This window comes from Taeniopygia guttata, chromosome 8 (assembly GCF_048771995.1).
Source record: "Taeniopygia guttata chromosome 8, bTaeGut7.mat, whole genome shotgun sequence".
NCBI classification, from domain to species: Eukaryota; Metazoa; Chordata; class Aves; order Passeriformes; family Estrildidae; genus Taeniopygia; species Taeniopygia guttata.
This window is the reverse complement of record NC_133033.1, coordinates 24,246,754-24,265,122: the sequence shown is the minus strand read 5'-3', so window position 1 is coordinate 24,265,122 and position 18,369 is coordinate 24,246,754. Positions and strand designations below refer to the sequence as shown.

Genomic DNA, 18,369 nt, shown 5'->3' with positions numbered 1-18,369 from the left:
CCCCCTACTTTCAATATTGGTAGCAATATAAAAGCCACTCAACTCTCAAATAAGACAACTACTTGAATTAAATAGAGAGCATAATTTTCTTGGTTTCTGACCTTACTCTTTCCAAAAAGAATTGAGGCAATTCTTCTCTATCTATCTGTTGTGCTTTTATACTGGCCCAATGCCAAGGACCCACAGGAGTTGCTCACTCATCCTCCCCTGCCACAGCTGGGCAAATGAAAGGGAAAAAAGTTAACAAAAACTTTGTGAACTGTGATAAGGACCAGGAGAAAATACTTCAAGAGCAAAATTAAGGTTGGAAAGTGAATTTATTGCTAACAGAATCAGAGGAGGATCATGAGAAGTAAAATAAGCCCTTAAATCACCTTTTTCCCCCCAGCCCCTCCCTCCTTCCCACTGACAGCACAGGGAGACAGGGCGTGGGGGTTTTGGTCAGTTCATCTCCCAGATTTTCTCCCCTGCTCAGGAGAGGGGTCCTTTCCCTGTGAGACCCTGGGGTCCCTCCACAGGAGACAGTTCCCTGTGAACTTCTCCAGCGTGGGGCCACTCCCACGAGCAGCAGCCAAACCTCACCTGCCACAAGGTGAGTCCCTGCCACGGGCACAGAGCCCTCCCAAACCTGCTGCTCTGGGCTCTGTGTCCATGGGCTGCAGTCCTGCAAGGACAGGCTGCTCCAGCCTGGGAGCAGGGGCTGCTCTCCACTGGGTCTGCACTGAACACAGCCTCCTGCAGGGATCTACTGAATCACAGCCTCCTGCAGGGATCTTCCCTGAACACAGCCTCCTGCAGGGATCTTCCCTGAACACAGCCTCCTCCAGGGATCTTCTACTGAACACAGCCTCCTCCAGGGATCCACCTGCTCCAGCATGGGCACCTCACCCACGGGCTGTGGGTGGATCTCTGCATCCCCCATGGACCCCCAGGGGCTGTGGGTGGATCTCTGCATCCCCCATGGATCCCCAGGGGCTGTGGGTGGATCTCTGCATCCCCCATGGACCCCCAGGGGCTGTGGGTGGATCTCTGCATCCCCCATGGACCCCCAGGGGCTGTGGGTGGATCTCTGCATCCCCCATGGACCCCCAGGGGCTGTGGGTGGATCTCTGCATCCCCCATGGACCCCCAGGGGCTGTGGGTGGATCTCTGCATCCCCCATGGATCCCCATGAAGGGGCACAGCTGCTTCACCCTGGTCTCACCATGGCTGCAGAGGAATCTTGGCTCTGCCCCTGGAGCACCTCCTGCCCCTCCTTCTCCACTGACCTTGGTGTCTCCCTCACATGTTCTCACCTCCTCCTCTTCTCTGACTCGAAGAAAATCTTATGTCCACTTTGTTTTGATTTTCTCCTTAAATCTGTTATCCCAGAGGCATTACCAGCCTCTCTTGTTGGCTCAGTTTTGGCCAGCAGCATGTCCCAGCTTCAGAACCATCAGGGACTGGCTCTGCTGGACATGGTGGAAGCTTCCAGGAGCTTTTCACAAGAGCCCCCTTTGTGACCCCTCCCTGCTACCAAAAACCAGGTCATGCAAAACCAATACATTATCCTATAAAAACTATGGGATTTTGATACATACCCAGTTCTCACAAAATATTTGCCCACAGAAACTTTACTTATTTCTTCTGGGCAACCTAATAATTTATCCAGCTCAAATAGAAGACAGTTTTCAAACAGTTTTAAGCAGTTTTACCTACTAAGAAAGGTAAGGAGGCCTCCAGAATGTGGACAGGAACACAGGGTCTATTCCTCTCCCTCTTTCAGCTGTCTCCCTATTTATTAAAATCATAAAATCACAGGCTGGCTTCAGTCAGAAGGGATCTTAAAGCTCATGCAGGCTCACCCCTGCCATGGGCACAGACACCTTCCACTAGCCCAGGTTGCTCCAAGTCCCATCCATCCTGGCCTTGGACGCTTCCAGGGATCCAGGGGCAGCCTCAGCTTCTGTGACACCAATCTTTTCTCATGCTGCCCCCATCCCCCTTCCGTGGTGTGGGCAAACTCAGATACCAGTACAGAATACCACATTTCCCTTAAACTTGTTCTCCCTGCCTGGAAAACCACTGCTGCAGTTGTGTTTTCCACAGCCATGTTCCTGTTCTTTACTGAAACTAATAACAAGTCTTGAAGCACTTCTTCCACCCCGCAAAGGAAGCGGAGGGAATGCTGAAGACAATGCCCCTCTTCTTCAGGCTATACCAGAAGGGCCAACTGATTTACACACTGAGTGTAGGCACTCATAAATCTGAGAGTAAAGCCAAAGATCAAAGACTTCAAGTGACGGAAGAATGCAAATGTGCAGGGCAGCACATGGGAGAAGGGCTGTCAGGAGAGCTGATGTGAGAAGAAGAGGCAGGACATCATCTGTGATACCATCCAGCTGAGGGTACAGCAAGGACACAGCAGTGCCTTCCCTCTCCCTTCATTATCCATCTGCATACCCACAGCACTTTTTCTGTCAGGAAGTATGAAAAACTTTAACTCCATTAATAGCCTAATTTTAATTTCACAGAATTCCTCCTCTGGAAAAAACATTACTTCTTCATTAAAACTTCTAAAAAAAATCTATCAAACCTGCAAAATCCAAAGTTCCCAGACTTTTCATATGACCTCCTGAATTTGATCCAAGCTAGTATGTGGCTCAGCAGCCTAACCATGTTGCAGACACAGCCCTGCCAGTCTGTTAAAGGAGACTCCACTTAAATATAACTATGTGCTTAACTATGTGCATAACTTCACTTCAAGATAGGAAAGAGCTTTACTCTCTCAAAAGAGAAGAGTGGGATCAAGGGAAAGAAAAATTGATTCCTTTTTCTCCTACACACTTACTATGTGACTTAAGTTCAGTACTGTTTTCCCATCTAAACTAAGCATTATTAATGTTTCCCCTTTTCTCCCACAGTGTTTTCTATTTGATTTGTAAGAAAAGGGTCAGGAGATGATCACAGTTCTGTAGATATGCAGAATAAGAACAGGCAAACACCATCCTCTACCCTAGGAAGTCCAAAGGTTATATATTCCCTTCATTTTTCTCCTAATTAATTACTGGAGTTTGGTCTATAGAATAGCCATTCACACTTAAGGAATGCTTGATTAAATCCCACAGAGTGAGTTATGACTGCTATAATTCCATTAGCTTTATAGAAAAATACTAGGGATGAATTACTTCTCTCAGGCTTATTTTCCATTCCAAAATTCCTTAATGGCATAAAGAAAAAATAGCAAAGCTGGCCACAGATGTTAAATAAAGACATTCCAAGTCAAATCCCATTTCCACAGGATACAATGGGAGTTAGTAGGACATCAGGACCCACAACACGCAACTACAAAAGCATTTGCTGATCTTCAGCTTTAGCTCCAGTTCAAAATTTTCCTGTGCCAACTCTTCTTAAATTTGGGACAATTTTCCACCCCCCACGCCAGTTTTTCCATTGAACACAAGTCTGGCAAGAGTTTTCTTAGTCAACAGCCCTTTTCACTATCTACAAAGTTCTGTGATCACATTCAGGCATTGAAAGCCCACCATAAAAAAATTCTCTGTAATCTGTTAAAGCACTGCACATGGTTATTCACAAAGTAGAATCCAAAGCAAAAGGTTTTTCCAGAGTTGAACTCTCTGCATCCCACCAGATGGTACATGGTATAGGATGTGAAACCCATGACAAATTTTGCTATAGGCCATAAGTCTGTGCCAAAAGCATCAGGTTTGATACTAAAAATATACTTGTATTCCTGTTTTACCAAAATGCCACTGCAAGTAGGGAAAACACGACATTTAAATCTACCATCACACACGCCAGTGCATTGGCACATCACAATCACAGAGTCACAGAGTCATTCAGGTTGGAAAAGATCTTTCACATCATCAAGTCCAACCATCAACCCAACACCATCACCACAAAACTTTTTCCCCAAGTGCCACATGCACTTGGTTTTTGAACAACTCCCTGGGCAGCCTGTGCAAATGCTTTACAGCCCTCCTGGCTGGCCCCTCCTGTCAGGAACTGTGCAGAGCCACAAGGTCCCCCCTGAGCCTCCTTTTCTCCAGGCTGAACCCCTTCCCAGCTCCCTCAGCTGCTCCTGGGGCTCCAGCCCCTTCCCCAGCTCCATTCTCTTCTGTGGACAAGCTCCAGTGCCTCAATACATCATTAATAATGCCACACTTTGAGTTATTTAAAAATCCTCCCATATTCTGCTAGATTACATTTATACCAAATCATTTACAATCCACCTGTACTCTGTGGGATGCCAAATGCACTCTGCAATACAAACTAGGAAAACAATAGAGTTCAAAACCAAATCCACACCCAATTTAAATTGCAATTACCTATCAACAGTGTATCTGCATCAGGGCACCTTTATACAAAGAGAAGCTCCTTGGACCTGAGCCCCAACTGTATCTCAACCCCTTGTAGAGTCCCATCTTGCCCCAGGGACCACAGCACCTCACCAAAACATCCAGAAAATTTGCCTGTGAGGCAGCTACATATAAAGCTCTCTTTTTGGAAGAAGATTTAAGTGAATAACAACACAACTTGTGAAAAAAAGTAGCTTAATGTTCATTAATTCAGTTGAACAGCCTTCAGAAAGAACAACACTAGGTAAACAAATTGGATGCTGTGAAATACTTGCCAGGCAATACTTTTATGAGGTTTGTGGTCACAACAGCATTTCTTGCATTTTCTTTTCAAGTGCCTCAGCGTGGTCATCATCAGATGTATGGTACAGATGACCAGCAGTCATCTGAACCTTATACATACATAAAATTCAAGACATTGGCCTGTGGCGTGTCTTTCTAACTCTGAGAAAGGCCAAATAAATTGTTTTCAGAAACTAGTATAAAATGAAGTTGAAAATTGTCCATCCTCCACTTTGAGAGAGCTCCCTGCCCTCACAAATTGCCCATCACACTAAGAAGTAAGGCTCCCTCAGGGAAGTTGGACTTCCACACAGAGAAGTGTAACAGGATACTCTGAGGCACGTTTGCCAGCAGCTCTGGGCTGTACAGGTCAGTTCTCTGCAGGTTTCAGTTTCAGTCACTCCACTGAATGAAGTCTAACAGCTGCCAAGGAAAGGGATCTCCTGTGCAAGGAGAGGGAATGGGGGAGGAGGCAAGGAAGCAAGGAGTCAGTGAGTGGGAAAATGTGACTCAAGCAGGGAGCAAGAAGGGGTGGTACAGCAAAGCATGGTCAAAGGAGTCAGTCTGGAACACAAGCAAAGAACCTGGAGAGGCAGTGGGAGCAAGAATGTGAGGAGGATGGGAAAAAAAACTGAAAAGGTGAAAATGTGCAGAAGAAAAATTGAATGAAAACATATGAGAAAGAAAACAGGAGCTATTGAAACAGACGATGTGAAAGAGGTCTGTGATGAAAACTAAGCACAGGACCCGTGAGAGAAAGCTGAGACTTCTTTCTACTGAGCATGCACAAGGACAAAGGACCACCACACAAACCTGCAAACTAAAAGTGCACCACACAAGATCTCCTTGCTCTTGTGGATGGGCTAGTCTCTGAAAAAGAGAACTATCAATTCCTACCCTGAATCCCTTTCTGCTCACTAAAGTGAAGAAAGTGATCATTGAGAGAAAATCAAACCAAAACATTCCTAACCCATCCTCTTGATTTTCTGGCCATTCCATGGAAAAACAGCTCCAAATAGATGAACTTGACTTTCCGGAAGGATATAAAAGAGTTCTAGGTTCTACTCCTGACCCAAATCTTTTCCTTCTTGTTTATTGCTGTGGCAGGATGCTTTTTAAGTTCCATATAAGTTTGTTCCATAAAATAACAAAAAATGGGGGGATGGGGGGAACAGAGGGAAAACAAAAAGAAAATTACACCAAATGTGGATACAGTAAGGACCCTTTTGTGAGAGAACACTCTGATACTACAAAGAAGAACTCTTTGTAAGGAAAAAAAAGAGAACCTATACAAGCTATTCCTTCTAATTTTCTAAGCATTTGGTTTAAGGTATTTATACCAATAGCAAACATATATCTTGTAAACAGAAGAATCTTTGACTGGGAGGAAATAGAGAGGATATCCATTTTTTTTGATGACATGCCTGCAAAAATGGAATTCTTAAGCATTGAGCATATTCTGAGATATTCAATGGGAACTAAACCCAAAAAGTAATTTTCAAGGGCTTTTTCCCCCTTTCTGATTCTTTTTTCTTTTCTTTTTGAGAGAGTTTTTACTGCACTGTACAGCACACTTCACCAGCCTGGGGCATCCTGTTCCTATTTCCTCTTCAAGTCAACAGAAGAATTTGACAAGTAAAGAGGAAGAGAGCCAGAAAAAAATTGATAGGAAGGGAACAAAAAACAGATGCTGAAAGAGAGGAATGCATGATGTACAGCAGAAGGGGTGAAAAAAGAAAGAAAGAAGACCCAAACAAAAAAAAAAAAAAAAAAAACCACACCATGTTCATTTCACTGCAAGATTTTGAATGTAAACATGGGATAATAAGACGAAATGAGGAGTGCAACTCCATTGTTCATGTTCTTAAGTGCACTCGCATGGAAGGGCATTGGAAAAAACCTCAGCAGCACCGTAACTACTACACGTGCAGTTCACTGACACTACTTCAGCTCGTACCTGAACAACTAAGGTGAGTATTTGATAGCTTAAGCTACTCTGGTGCACAAAGCGCACTTAGAGCCCGCTCCAGTCTATCCCGAAGGCTTTGGGAAGCTTTGTAGAGAGATAGCGAGGCGGTGGTCACAAAATGTTACTCGCCCTCGGCAGAGAAACGCCTGCGACAAAAACGACTAGGATGGGACAGGAACACTCAGGCTCCAGTCTCTGCAAGCGCAGGAAACCCAATCTCTTGCCAGCCCTCGGGAGCTCCCTGCTGCTCTTCCCGGCTCCTGCCCGCCCCAGCCAGGTCCCGCTCGGTGCCCCGGGGGAATGCCCTACCTGGGTCGTGGAACGGCACCAGCGCGAAGTTGTACAGCGGCCGCTTGGGTCTCTTCAGCGACGTCTCCAGGATCTTGGATGCGCCCTCGATGACTTGCACCAAGTCGTCGTACATGGAGCCGGTCACATCGAAGACGAAGGCCAGGGTGGAGGCTCCCTCGGGCACCGCCTCGGGCTCGGGCACGGCGCGGGCGCTCAGGGCGAGCAGCAGCAGCAGCGCCGTGCCCAGCGCCCCGGGGCTCCCCGCCACGGCCATCGCGGCGGCACCCGGGAAAGGCACTGCGGGCACCCGGGCCGGGGGAACACGGACAGACCGCGGGGACAGAGCGGGACGGACCCGGAGAGCGTGGGGATAAACCGGGACTGAGCGGGGAGACCGCGGGGATAAACCGGGACAGGCCGGGGAGAGCGCGGGGATAAACCGGGACGGAGCGAGGAGAGCGTGGGGACAGACCGGGACAGACCCGGGAGAGCGCGAGGATAAGCCGGGACGGGCCGGGGAGAGCGCGGGGACAGAGCGGGACGGACCCGGAGAGCGCGGGGACAGACCGGGACGGAGCGAGGAGAGCGCGGGGACAGACCGGGACAGACCCGGGAGAGCGCGGGGATAAGCCGGGACGGAGAGCGGAGAGCGCGGGGATAAATCGGGACGGAGCGGGGACAAGCCGAGGGGAGCAAAGACCGAGCAGAGCGGACCCCGTCGCCCCCCGCCCGCTCCCCTCCGGCGCGGCGCAGGAAGCGCCGCCGCTTTTGTCTGCGCGCGGCTGCGGCCCCGCTCCGCCTTCGCTACCGGGCAGGGCTGGGGCAGCGCCGCCCCGAGGGACAGGGCTGAGCCCCGGCCGTGCCGCGGGGCTGCTGCTGCCAGCCGGGGCCGGGGATGGAGCTGCGGCTGCCGCCCCGGGAGCACCGGCTGCGGATTGAGCCCGCCCCGGCCCCGCCTCCCGTGGCCCGCTGCGGCCCCTGCCCTCACTTGGGGTCTCCCCCTCACTTCGGGGTCGCCGTCCTTACTTTTGGGTTTCCGCCCTCACCAGGGGTCCCTCCATCACACCCGGGGTCCCTCCCTCACTTCGGGGTCGCCGACGTTACGCCGGGGCCGGGGTCCCGCCCCTTCTCGGGGTCCCGCCCTCACCTGGGGTCCCGCCCTCACCGAGGTCGCCGTTCTTACGCCGGGATCCCGCCCTCCATCAACCCCGGGTTCCTTCCCTCACATTGGGGTCCCGCCAGGCTTCCATCCCTCACCTCCGGCTCTCCGCCCTCAGCCCGGGTCCTTCTCTCACCGGGGCTCCTCCCGCCCCGGCCCCAGCAGGACCGTCCCTCACGGCCCGGGCTCTGTGTCCGCACCTGCCGCAGCTGAGGGCGGCGGTGCCGGCTCGTCCCAAGAGCAGAGTTAGATGGGATTTGGGAAGGAATCCTTCCCTGTGAGGGTGGGCAGGCCCTGGCACAGGGTGCCCAGAGCAGCTGTGGCTGCCCCTGCATCCCTGGCAGTGTCCAAGGCCAGGCTGGATGGGGCTTGGAGCAACCTGGGACAGTGGGAGGTGTCCCTGCCTTTGGCAGAGGGTGGGACTGGATGAGCCCTATGATCTCTTCTGACCAAACCATTCTGAGATGCTGTGATTTTTAGTGTTTTATTATTGGAAATGTGATACAAGACTGAAATCACTCTGACATGCGCTACTGCCCTGACTGTCCCTTGGCTTCAGTTACATGTCCACAACTACTACTGAAGACCTCCTCAGTGCCCATGAGCATATCCTTAAATTTAATAGTTTAAAGGAGTAGGGAAGACTCCAGACTGTGACCAGGACCGTGGTACCAGCCACTGTTAGTTCCTGGTGCAAGAAAAACCCTGGAAAACAAAAGAAGGGGAGCGTCCAGAGTGCAGTTTTAACCCTGCTCAGGCGATGAAAAAGATTAGAGGTTTTATATTTCAGGCCTCAGTCGTTAGGGATGCAGCAATATCCCAGCAGGCATCTTCAAAACTCAGTCCTGACCCAATGCCACACAGAAGGGCTCCGTAGAGAGTCACGAGCCAAATTCCCTTTGCTCCAGCTCACCTCAGTGCTGCTGTGTAATCTTCCTTTCCATGGGCTGCATCCTGCATTATGGGGAGTAATGGGACATCATTTTAAAAACCAAGTGGGAGGGAAATCCCCAGCCTTTGCACAATGTTCAGTGCAGCTCAGAAAGGTAGAGCATGAAGCAGGATTTACCTCGTTAGTTTCCATCCTTATTTTACTAATCTTCAAACTGCTGCATTGTTGTGACTGGAAAATAAATCATGTAGAAACATTGCTTATCCTAATCAAGTTATAAGCCTGGAATTGAATTATAAAAAGCAGATGTTTACATTCTTTCTCCCCTTCAGCACTGATGTCATGAGAAGGGAGCACATAACCAGAGCTGTGCGAAGCATTCGCAATAAAACCCCAAACCATGGAAAACTTGTCTCATCTGTAACTCTGCTAGCAGAAAACTAGGACCAGGTTTGTCAAAAATACTCACAAATTGTGTAAAGAGAGATGCACTCACGCCATTAAATGGGAATATGTATTTCGAACATCCCAAGGACTGGCAGCATTTGGATTTAAGGATTGCCTTCAGCCCTTTAGGAAGACAAATTCCTGTTATGTTTTGCATCATAAAGAAAGCCATAGTTTTCTTTCTGTCTTGAATTATTTCCCAATTTGCTGTGAACAAGAAAGAACAAACCCAAGAACTATACGAGAAAATAACCCTCTGGGGTTATACCTACTTCTGTGTCCCAAAAAACACATCTCTGAACATGGCTTTTAAGGTACCCCATACAGCAAAATCTTTATTTTGTAACAGTGGAAACTGGTACTTATTTTGATTGTCTCACACTTTCCACTATAAAATAGCCTTGCAGCTTGGAAGCTCTGACACTATTATTCACAGCAGGCCTTTGAAATCTGCAGAAAATCCTGTAGCAAGAAGAACAACATTTTTTTCTTCTTCTCCAATGAAATGGTTTTCACAGTTTGCCAAAGATTCATCTACTGAAAGAAAAAAAATCCCTGTGTTCCTTCTGCCATGCTCTCCAGTAAGGTTTTGCCATCATGCCAGAATGAAGCCCAGGCACTCCGAGGTCAGGCCATGGCAGTGTGGGAGTGCTCCGTGGCAGGAGCACCTGGGGTTATCAGGGCTGTGGGCAGGGCAGGCAGGGCAGTGGGCTCGGGGTGCCCCAGAGGGAGCAGCCCTGGCTCTGCCACAGCGGTGCCACCCTCACAAGGTCCACTGGAGTCTCCTTCATACACACAGGTATTTCAGTTGCATTCACACTTCCTAATTCTGAGCGTTTCTAACTTCGCCTTGATCATCTTTTTGTGCCTGTTTCGGGGCTGGAAATTAACATCTGCTTTATGCAATTCGGTAGCATGGAAGAATCCAACAGATGTGGTCTTAACAGTGTCAACCCTTGCCAGCACACTCCTGTACTGTCACGCCGAGTGTGGGCAAAGTGTGGGCCAGCTGACCTTTAGAGGTGCCTTCCAACTCAAACAGTGCATGAGTCTTTCCCTATGTATTTATCCTGGACTGTTGTAAAGTATTAGTTGAGGTGGAGTAAAGAATTAAGTTAATTAATTCCTTTTTCTAGCTCATCTCAGTCAAAATGAATAAAATTTGTATACTAGCTTAGAAGATTGGGAAGGAAATACTTTTCACCCTTTGTGCTTCTGTCTGAATCTGCTCCATTTTGTAATTTGCAGCTAAAAATAGTAACTGTTCAGTGGCTGCTAATGAGGAAAGAGCTGACTGTTTCATCCTCGTTTATAATAAACAAGACTCCTCTTCAAAAACCCAAGTTTCCATCTGAAGGAGAACATCAAAATGATTGTTTTTAAAGCTGATGCTGCTCTCTAATTACAGAGCAACTGCTGGTCCCAAAACAGATGCTCCTCCTGGGATCCCATGGACCACTCGCAGCAGGCTGCATCCACCAGAGCTCTTTCTCACGACACCTCTCTCCTGGCCAGCAAGTTCTGCACGTATCCCAGATACTCTGGGCTGCCTTGTCACAGACATTTGACAATATTTTGTTTCCTCTGGAACTCCAAAAAACTTTTTAGGCATTTATGCATTTAAAGCTTTTATTCCAACTCCTCCTAAAAGTCCCATTCCTCCTTTTCTCTTTTTTTTTTTTTTTTGTTTTTGGTTGTTTTTGGGGTTTTTTTTGGCGGGGTTTTGGATTTTTTTTTTTTTTTGTTTCAACTTGATTAATTGTGGAAAAGGAGGGAATGGTTGCTGTTTGTTTTGGGCAGGTGGCTTTGGCTCTCCCTGTGAGTAGTGTGTGTATTGTAGAGTGAGAACTCTCCAGTTCACTGACCGTATTTTCTTAGCCAATCTTTAGTCCTGTCTTTGTACTTAATGTATGCAGACACTCTGATCCTGCATATGAGAGTTGCAAATTCACTGCTCTAAAACTAAAAATAACCTTTTTGTCTCAAATTGTTGCATGCAGGCAGAACCTATGTTGCTTTTGGCAAGGGCAAGGTTAAGGTGCCATCCCAGGACAGGAATGTTACAACAGGAATTAGCAGGTAGGTGTCTCAGGAGCCTGGAAGCAGATAATGCAGATCACTGGAGTTGCTGCTTAGAGATCTGCAAGGAAAGATAAGCAAGGTGCAGAAAAGAGAAAGGGCTGATAGATTAATCTGTGGTTATATTGTTATAATCTTCATATTCATCTACAGAGACCATGAAAAGACCTGCATAGCTTCTGGGGGAGATTTTGAAATGTGAATGCCATTGTATGATGAGGGTTCAGACTCTGAAGGGATCTGATAACCCCTGACCCTTTTCCAGCCTGTGCCCTGTGGTTTTCAGCTGTGCAGCTGCTGTCACACGTGGACAGTGTGTTTTTAGTACTCATCTCTCCGCTCTGTGGCCAAGGCATTTCACTGGAGATGGTAAAAAGCTGTCCTGCAGACAGAACCAGAGAGCCTTTATACTGAACAATCTCAAGGCCTTTCAGTCACAGAGGATTCACAGCTTCCTGTGAGGTACCTTATCTTTGCCAACAATATAAAAACTGTGATTTAATATAAAAATGGGATGCATATAACTTATGTTCTACTTCTGCCTTCTGACTCTTTCCGAAGGGTAATATATTGTGAGTTTTCTCCAGAATCCACATTACTAGAAACAACCTGCTGTAGTTAAGGAAACAAACCCTTGAATTCTAGCATCTGTGTAGGAATGAATGTTTTTATTACATAGTCCAGATGCTGAAGAACTGCAAGTTTCTGATCTCCACTTTCCCAAAAGTTTTGAATCTGAAACTAAGCCACTAGGCTATGTTCCCTGCTCCTACCCTACAGCTATAAAGAGATAAGCTGGGAACTGAAATCTGTTTTGAAATGTTCACACCTATAGTGTTTGGCTGAATTCTGGCCTTCCTGTGTTTTATGGTTCCTACTTCCTTTTTAAACTCAGTCTGCTCTAATATATCATGGCTTTGCCAATTAATGCTTTACAGCAGAACCAGAGGAGACAGGTGAATGGTAACAATTCCCTGTGTTCTACAAACATTTCTGATGACAGGCAGTTTTTCACGTAAAAGTTGTAAAAATGAGATATTTTAACATGTTGTGTGTTCTACATTGTGAAGAATCTAGAAGTCCTGCAGAGACACTTCTGCTAGTTTGAATCTTCTTTCTGCTACACAGAGGTTTGTTTAAATACAAATGTCAGTTTGATTCACAGTTCAACACCTTTCAAACTCTCACATCCCAGTGAATAAGAGTGAGACTCAGGCCTAAGTAGCTGTAGCAACTGGAGTAGTTTGTTTAACAAACCCTGTGCCTGAGCCAAGAGACCATTTCACCCCGCTGTAGCACTGAATCATCTCTCATCTGCAAGATGAAATCACTTTGCTTTTGGTTATAAAACATTTGTTTTATAAAATAGGCCATCCTGTGATCATGACATAGAAGTCAGGGGTCAAAAGTCTTGTTTCTGGCTCGGAAGCAGACTTGCTGCCTTCATTAATACAATTATGGAGCAAGACCAGAACCAAGTTAGGACCTGCTCTGCTGCTTACTTGGAAAAACAAAGGAGAAGATAAACTGACAGATGGAGATTTCAATATATGAAATACTAATGAGAAAAGTAATGTATTTCTTTATTAAAACACTGGGAACATTATCACACACTGAAAGCAACAGAAGAACCACACCATTAAAGTCATTTTTCAAGATCAGCTCCATGAAGACAAATAAATCACATACTTAAATTTTTTAATTCTGCACATGGGGAATTCATGCTAATTATCCATTATTCCAAACTATTTTTGCCCACAGCCATGTCATCATGCAAACCTTACTTGTGGTTGTGTATTAAATACAGTGCATGAGGCAGTGTGGGGTTCATCGCCCCTAGAATATCAGTATCTCCACTGTCCATGGCTGTCCACACCCACCCTAAACACCTAGAGCTCCTTTTCCAGTCCATGGAGATCTCCCATTTGATTTCTCCAAGAAATCCCCATGTATATGCATTAAATTGCACACATGAACTTTACATCCAATTATATTTATAGAAAACTAGATGTATAGATGTAAAAAAAAAAAACAAGAATGAGAGGAAATGGCTTCAAGATGCACCAGGGGAGATTTAGAATGGAAATTTCTGGGAAAATTTCTTAATGGAAAGAGTGTTTATTGGAACAGATTGCCCAGGGCAGTGGTGAAGTCCCCATCCCTGGAGGTGTTCAAATAATGTGAGGATGTAGCACTTGGGTCAGTGGGGAATGGCTGCACTCAATGGTCTTGGATGGCTTTTTTCCAACCTAAACAATTCCATGATTCTATGGAAACAGATAAAATTACTACACAGTTACTTCTTTCACCAATTACCAGGAGTAATTGCCTGTTGCATATAGGAATTTTTTGAAAAAAAAATTTTAAAGGTGTGTTAAAATTTTTCCCTTGGCAAGGATTGTATTCTGGAGAATTTCAACATATTCTATTTGCCATGGCAGGATTATCAATACATTTACAATTAGGCAACCAGGCTATTAGGAAAGCAAGAGGAAGAACAAGAACATGATCTCCCTCTGCTGGTACCTCACAAAGAAATGTTGTGAGAAGGGATTAGAGAAAGGATAGATTTTTAGCCTTATTTTTAATAAAGTTAGAGAATATAAGATGAAATTACTTTTCACACGTGAGATTGAAAACAACCTTAAAATAGCAGCAAACATCACAGATACACACAGACCCATCCCTATGCCCAAATGTTTTGTACATATATTTGCACAAGTCTTTTCTACAGGAAGGTTTTCTGGAAAGTAAATTAAGTTGCAGAGAGATTCTAGTGATAGAAGAATTCAAAAAGCAAGAGTACTTTTTACATTAGGGGGAAAAATGTATTTACTTAGAGTATATATGTTTCAAAACTTTTCCAATGATAAGTTTGTTGAATAATTTGACCAGAGAAAATCTAGCATTTAATACCTTTCTGTTGTCTACTTCATAGTTCTGAATTAATTAAAATGAACTTTGATATTCAGAAAAATCTATAAAAGTTTCATCACATGACAGTTTATAACATGTAACAGCAACTTTGGATACGCAGAACTATTCTCAATTATTTTATTACTAAAGCAAGTCGTATACACTGCAGAAGGACCTGAGGTTAGATGTTTGATGCAGTGCTAACAGAATTAGTCCAGAACATAGCTCTGCAATCCCTTATCTGTCAGGCAAGCAGCAATATTTCATGGCTGACACCCAGAATAGGTTCTGAAAGAAGAGGAAATTACTTCGAGTGTCATAATCCTGTTACAAAGGGCAGCTGCTTTGCCACTTCGGCTCTACAGAAAAAAACTTGTTTTGGAGTCAATGACAGACACTCAAATCATAGATAAAATCACAAAGCATCCCATTCCTCTCATACCTGGAGCTATCCTCTGGAATGCAGTTGACAGATGAGCTTAATTACTGCACCTCATGCCTTGGAATGAACTCTTCTAGTTTTAAATTCTCAGGAGGAGTGAGTTAGGGCTCAGCATCAAATCAACACCCTATGACAGAAATTAGATAGAGCTGTCCTGTGGGTGTGTTCTGATAAAGCTGAAGTGAAAGAGATCCAGGCATCCTTGATCATAAATCATGAAATAAAACTATTTTGTGGAATAACAAACCATAGAATCCTAGAAAGGTTTGAGTTAGAAGGGATCATAAAGCCCATTCCATTTCACCCCCTGCCATGGGCAGGGACACCTTGAACCCTGCCAGGAAGGGGAATGAGTTTGGTGTTTGTGCCATTTGCATAGTAAAGAAGAAAATAAATATTTAGTTCACCAGAGTTGTAATGTTGCTCCTTTAAAGCCTGTCAGAAAAGTATTTTGTTTTAAACCAAACACAAGTCCAGGTTCCAGGCACCTGTCTGGACAGGCTGAGACTGATGAAAATTGCTTGGCACTTCCCTCCCCACCTATCCTCACTGGCATGAAAGTGTTAGCTCACAGTTCCAATCTCAATATTATATTTTTGTGTGTGTGTCAACCTGGCTAATTTAAATATTTCTCACATTATTAAAAATCCTGCTCTAGATTTCTTCAGCAACAGAGCACTAAATATCTTCAGGCATGTGAGATGTGTTTTCCTGGCATTTGGAGAAACCAAGTTCGCACAATTTATGAGTTCATAATTTTTGAGTTTTTTGGTTTTTTTTTAGTCTGCAGTTTCAGTTTTTACATTTAAGCCTATAAAGACCAAAGCAATCTTTAAAATCCTGCCAGACTGTAAGTTAGCACCTCCCCAGTAGTTAACAAGGATAACTTTCCAAGACCTCTAGGTAGTGGAGAGCTAGTTTTACTACCAATATGGATTGTATTCTCCACAGTCACACTCTTCTTGGCATAACAGAGGTATTCTTAAAACTTGGAATGTTTTGCGTATAAATTCTTTCATTATTGTCTGTTTCTGTTTCTGCTGTGAAATGTGAGCCTTCTGTCAGGCATAGCATTTTCTAGGATTAAAGGGATGAGTTAAATAAGAGTGGGCTTGAGCCTTTATTCATAATAAGAATAAAAAGCCTTTCATAGGAAAGGGTGATAAAAAAGGTTTCCTCTTACAAAACATAGTTGTTAATGCACACACACAACAGACAGAAATGGCTAATTCGTCATTTGGCATCAGGTTTACCTGGCAGCTTCCATTCCAAACCTGCTTTCAGGGCCTTATTTTGTTAGGTTCGTGGTCTGGTTTGAAATTTTCCAGATAAAAAGTCTGCTCTGGGGTGATTTTGTTGGCTTTCCCCCAAAAGAACTCAGGCATTTCCAAGAGCACTCACTGCCCCAGACAAGACCATCTGTACCCTTCTCTGTACTGGTTTTGCAAAGCACGGTGTGGGGAGCTAAATGGTACCCAAAGTAGGAACCAGCAGTACCAGATCTGGATCAAAGATGGAAGGAATCACGGAATCATGAAGGTTGGAAAAGACCTCCAAGACCATCAAGTCCAACTTTTGACCAAATCCCACCATGCAAATAAACATATTGTGAAGTGCTACGTCAGTTTTTGAACACCTGCAGGAACAGTGACTCCAGCACTGCCCTGGGCAGTCCCTGACGGTGCTTCACCACTCTTTACAAATTTTTCCAAATATCCAATCTGAATGTCCCCTGACACTACTTGGGACCAGGCTCCTGAGTCTGCAGGGGTGAACTGGCACCGTTTCAATCGTGGTGGCTCTTTGGTCACAGATAGTGAACCCAGCACAGAGCAGGGCTCTGAGATGGGGCTGGGTGAGGTGCTGATGTTCTGAGCCTGGTGCTGGTGGCAACACCCAGGCTTGCAGCTATGCAAACTGGAGACCAGGAGCCACAGGTCTATGCTGCCAGGATTTCAAACTCATTTTCTGAGACTTGAGAACATCGAATTATTTGCACAAATACCCATAGCTACGGCTGCAGCTGGTCTGTACAGCCTTGGCAAGCTGCTCAGCTTTACCTTATTACACATAGCAAAGCCAACCCTCTGGTCTGCAGCTTCAGTGGGTGCCAGATGAGGTCCTGAAGGGATCTCAGGAGGTTGATGCAGCAGTGTGGGGCTAAAGCCAGATGTAAGCAGGTGAGTTCATTCCCCTGTGGTCACCAAATCCCTTGGTCACGGTCTGAGCACAGTGGTGATTCCTGTCACTGCTCTAAGACCTCAGTTTTAAGTGAGCTTTGCCAGTGCCTTGTGACAGCTGAACTTCTCTTAAAAAGTCTGACTTGCAAGAGAGAAATTTGGTTTGCAACCAAGCCACAGCAGCATGTGAGACAAGCAAGCCCATTCTGCTCCAGCGCAGTGGAGCATCAAGTGATGCTCTGGTCACTGTCTGCGGTTTGTCTCTGCTCCAAAAGAGTGTGCAGCAGATTGACTTCATGTAACTCGATGCCAAGCCCTTTCTGAAGCACCACAGTGAATCTTGGTAAGTTTACCTCATGGATAAATGACATAAGCTGAGCTGGGAAAACTGTTTCTGCAACTGCAGAGGCTGGCCTATGCACAGGGACAGCTCCTGTAAGGAATGATCACAGCTATGTTTAAAAAGACAAATTACTATTTCAATGCTCCAGTCCTGGATAGATTTACCTCCTGCCTTCAAGCTCCTGGGTCTGAGAGTCTGAAAGAAAAATGTTGTCTGTTATGCTGAAAGGTATCATAAATAATGTTGATTCCAGTTAAATACAAACTGGAAACAATACACACATTCCTGGTCTGAAGAGGTGAACAGGCTCCTTCACTTCTTTTCCAGCCATCTCTGGATCAGACCATTCCTGTTTAACCAGGCAATGTGTTCAGACCCAGGATAAGCTGCTCCTTCAGTATGAGAGGCCACACTCCAGACACAGGCAGCCTGATCACCTTTCCCATTTCCCCTGCCTGTGTACTTCACTTCCATTGGAAGTTTTTCTGAATCCACTGATTAAGGTGCCATGTATATTGGCATGTATAATAATTCCAAAAATGCAGGGCCTAGATTAGTAGGGCTGCTGCTGAAGCCCATGGGTCTGCTGGCAAAGTTCTGCATGACTGTGACCAGTAATTAACACGTAACAAAAGTAATAAACTAATTTTCATGAGTCTTAGGATCCATCAGTATAATACAGAGAAACCACTCCTTCCCACGGCTTGTAGATAAGCAGAAGGTATGGGGAACTGCCCTTTCCATGTATGTCAGCCACAGAACATCTCAAAAATGCATATTGTCTTTGCCAAGCCTTCCTGAGCTGCTGTGAGGATTTTTAAGATACTCACATTTTAATAACTTAAAATATAAACTTCTGTGTGTACAATAAAATAGTTTACAGGAAGGTAATGCATTGTATTTTCTCTGTTACACTTCTTGAATGCCAAGATAAAATGTATTCTTGCTTAATAACACCAGTGGCAGTATTGCAGGGTTTGGGTATGTTCTGGTGATCAAAGCATTTCTGCA

General features: G+C 45.4%; 1 protein-coding gene across 1 annotated transcript in view; it reads right to left on the bottom strand.

Moving 5' to 3' along the window:
* The window catches only part of HMCN1 (hemicentin 1), a 164,139-nt gene extending 156,852 nt beyond the window's left edge, over window positions 1–7,287 (bottom strand). The window contains exon 1 of the mRNA XM_030279477.4: window positions 6,919–7,287. Coding sequence (XP_030135337.4) covers window positions 6,919–7,174 — 256 coding nt within the window. The 5' untranslated portion in view covers window positions 7,175–7,287. The remainder of the gene's footprint in view (window positions 1–6,918) is intronic.
* Between the last annotated feature and the right edge of the window lie 11,082 nt (window positions 7,288–18,369).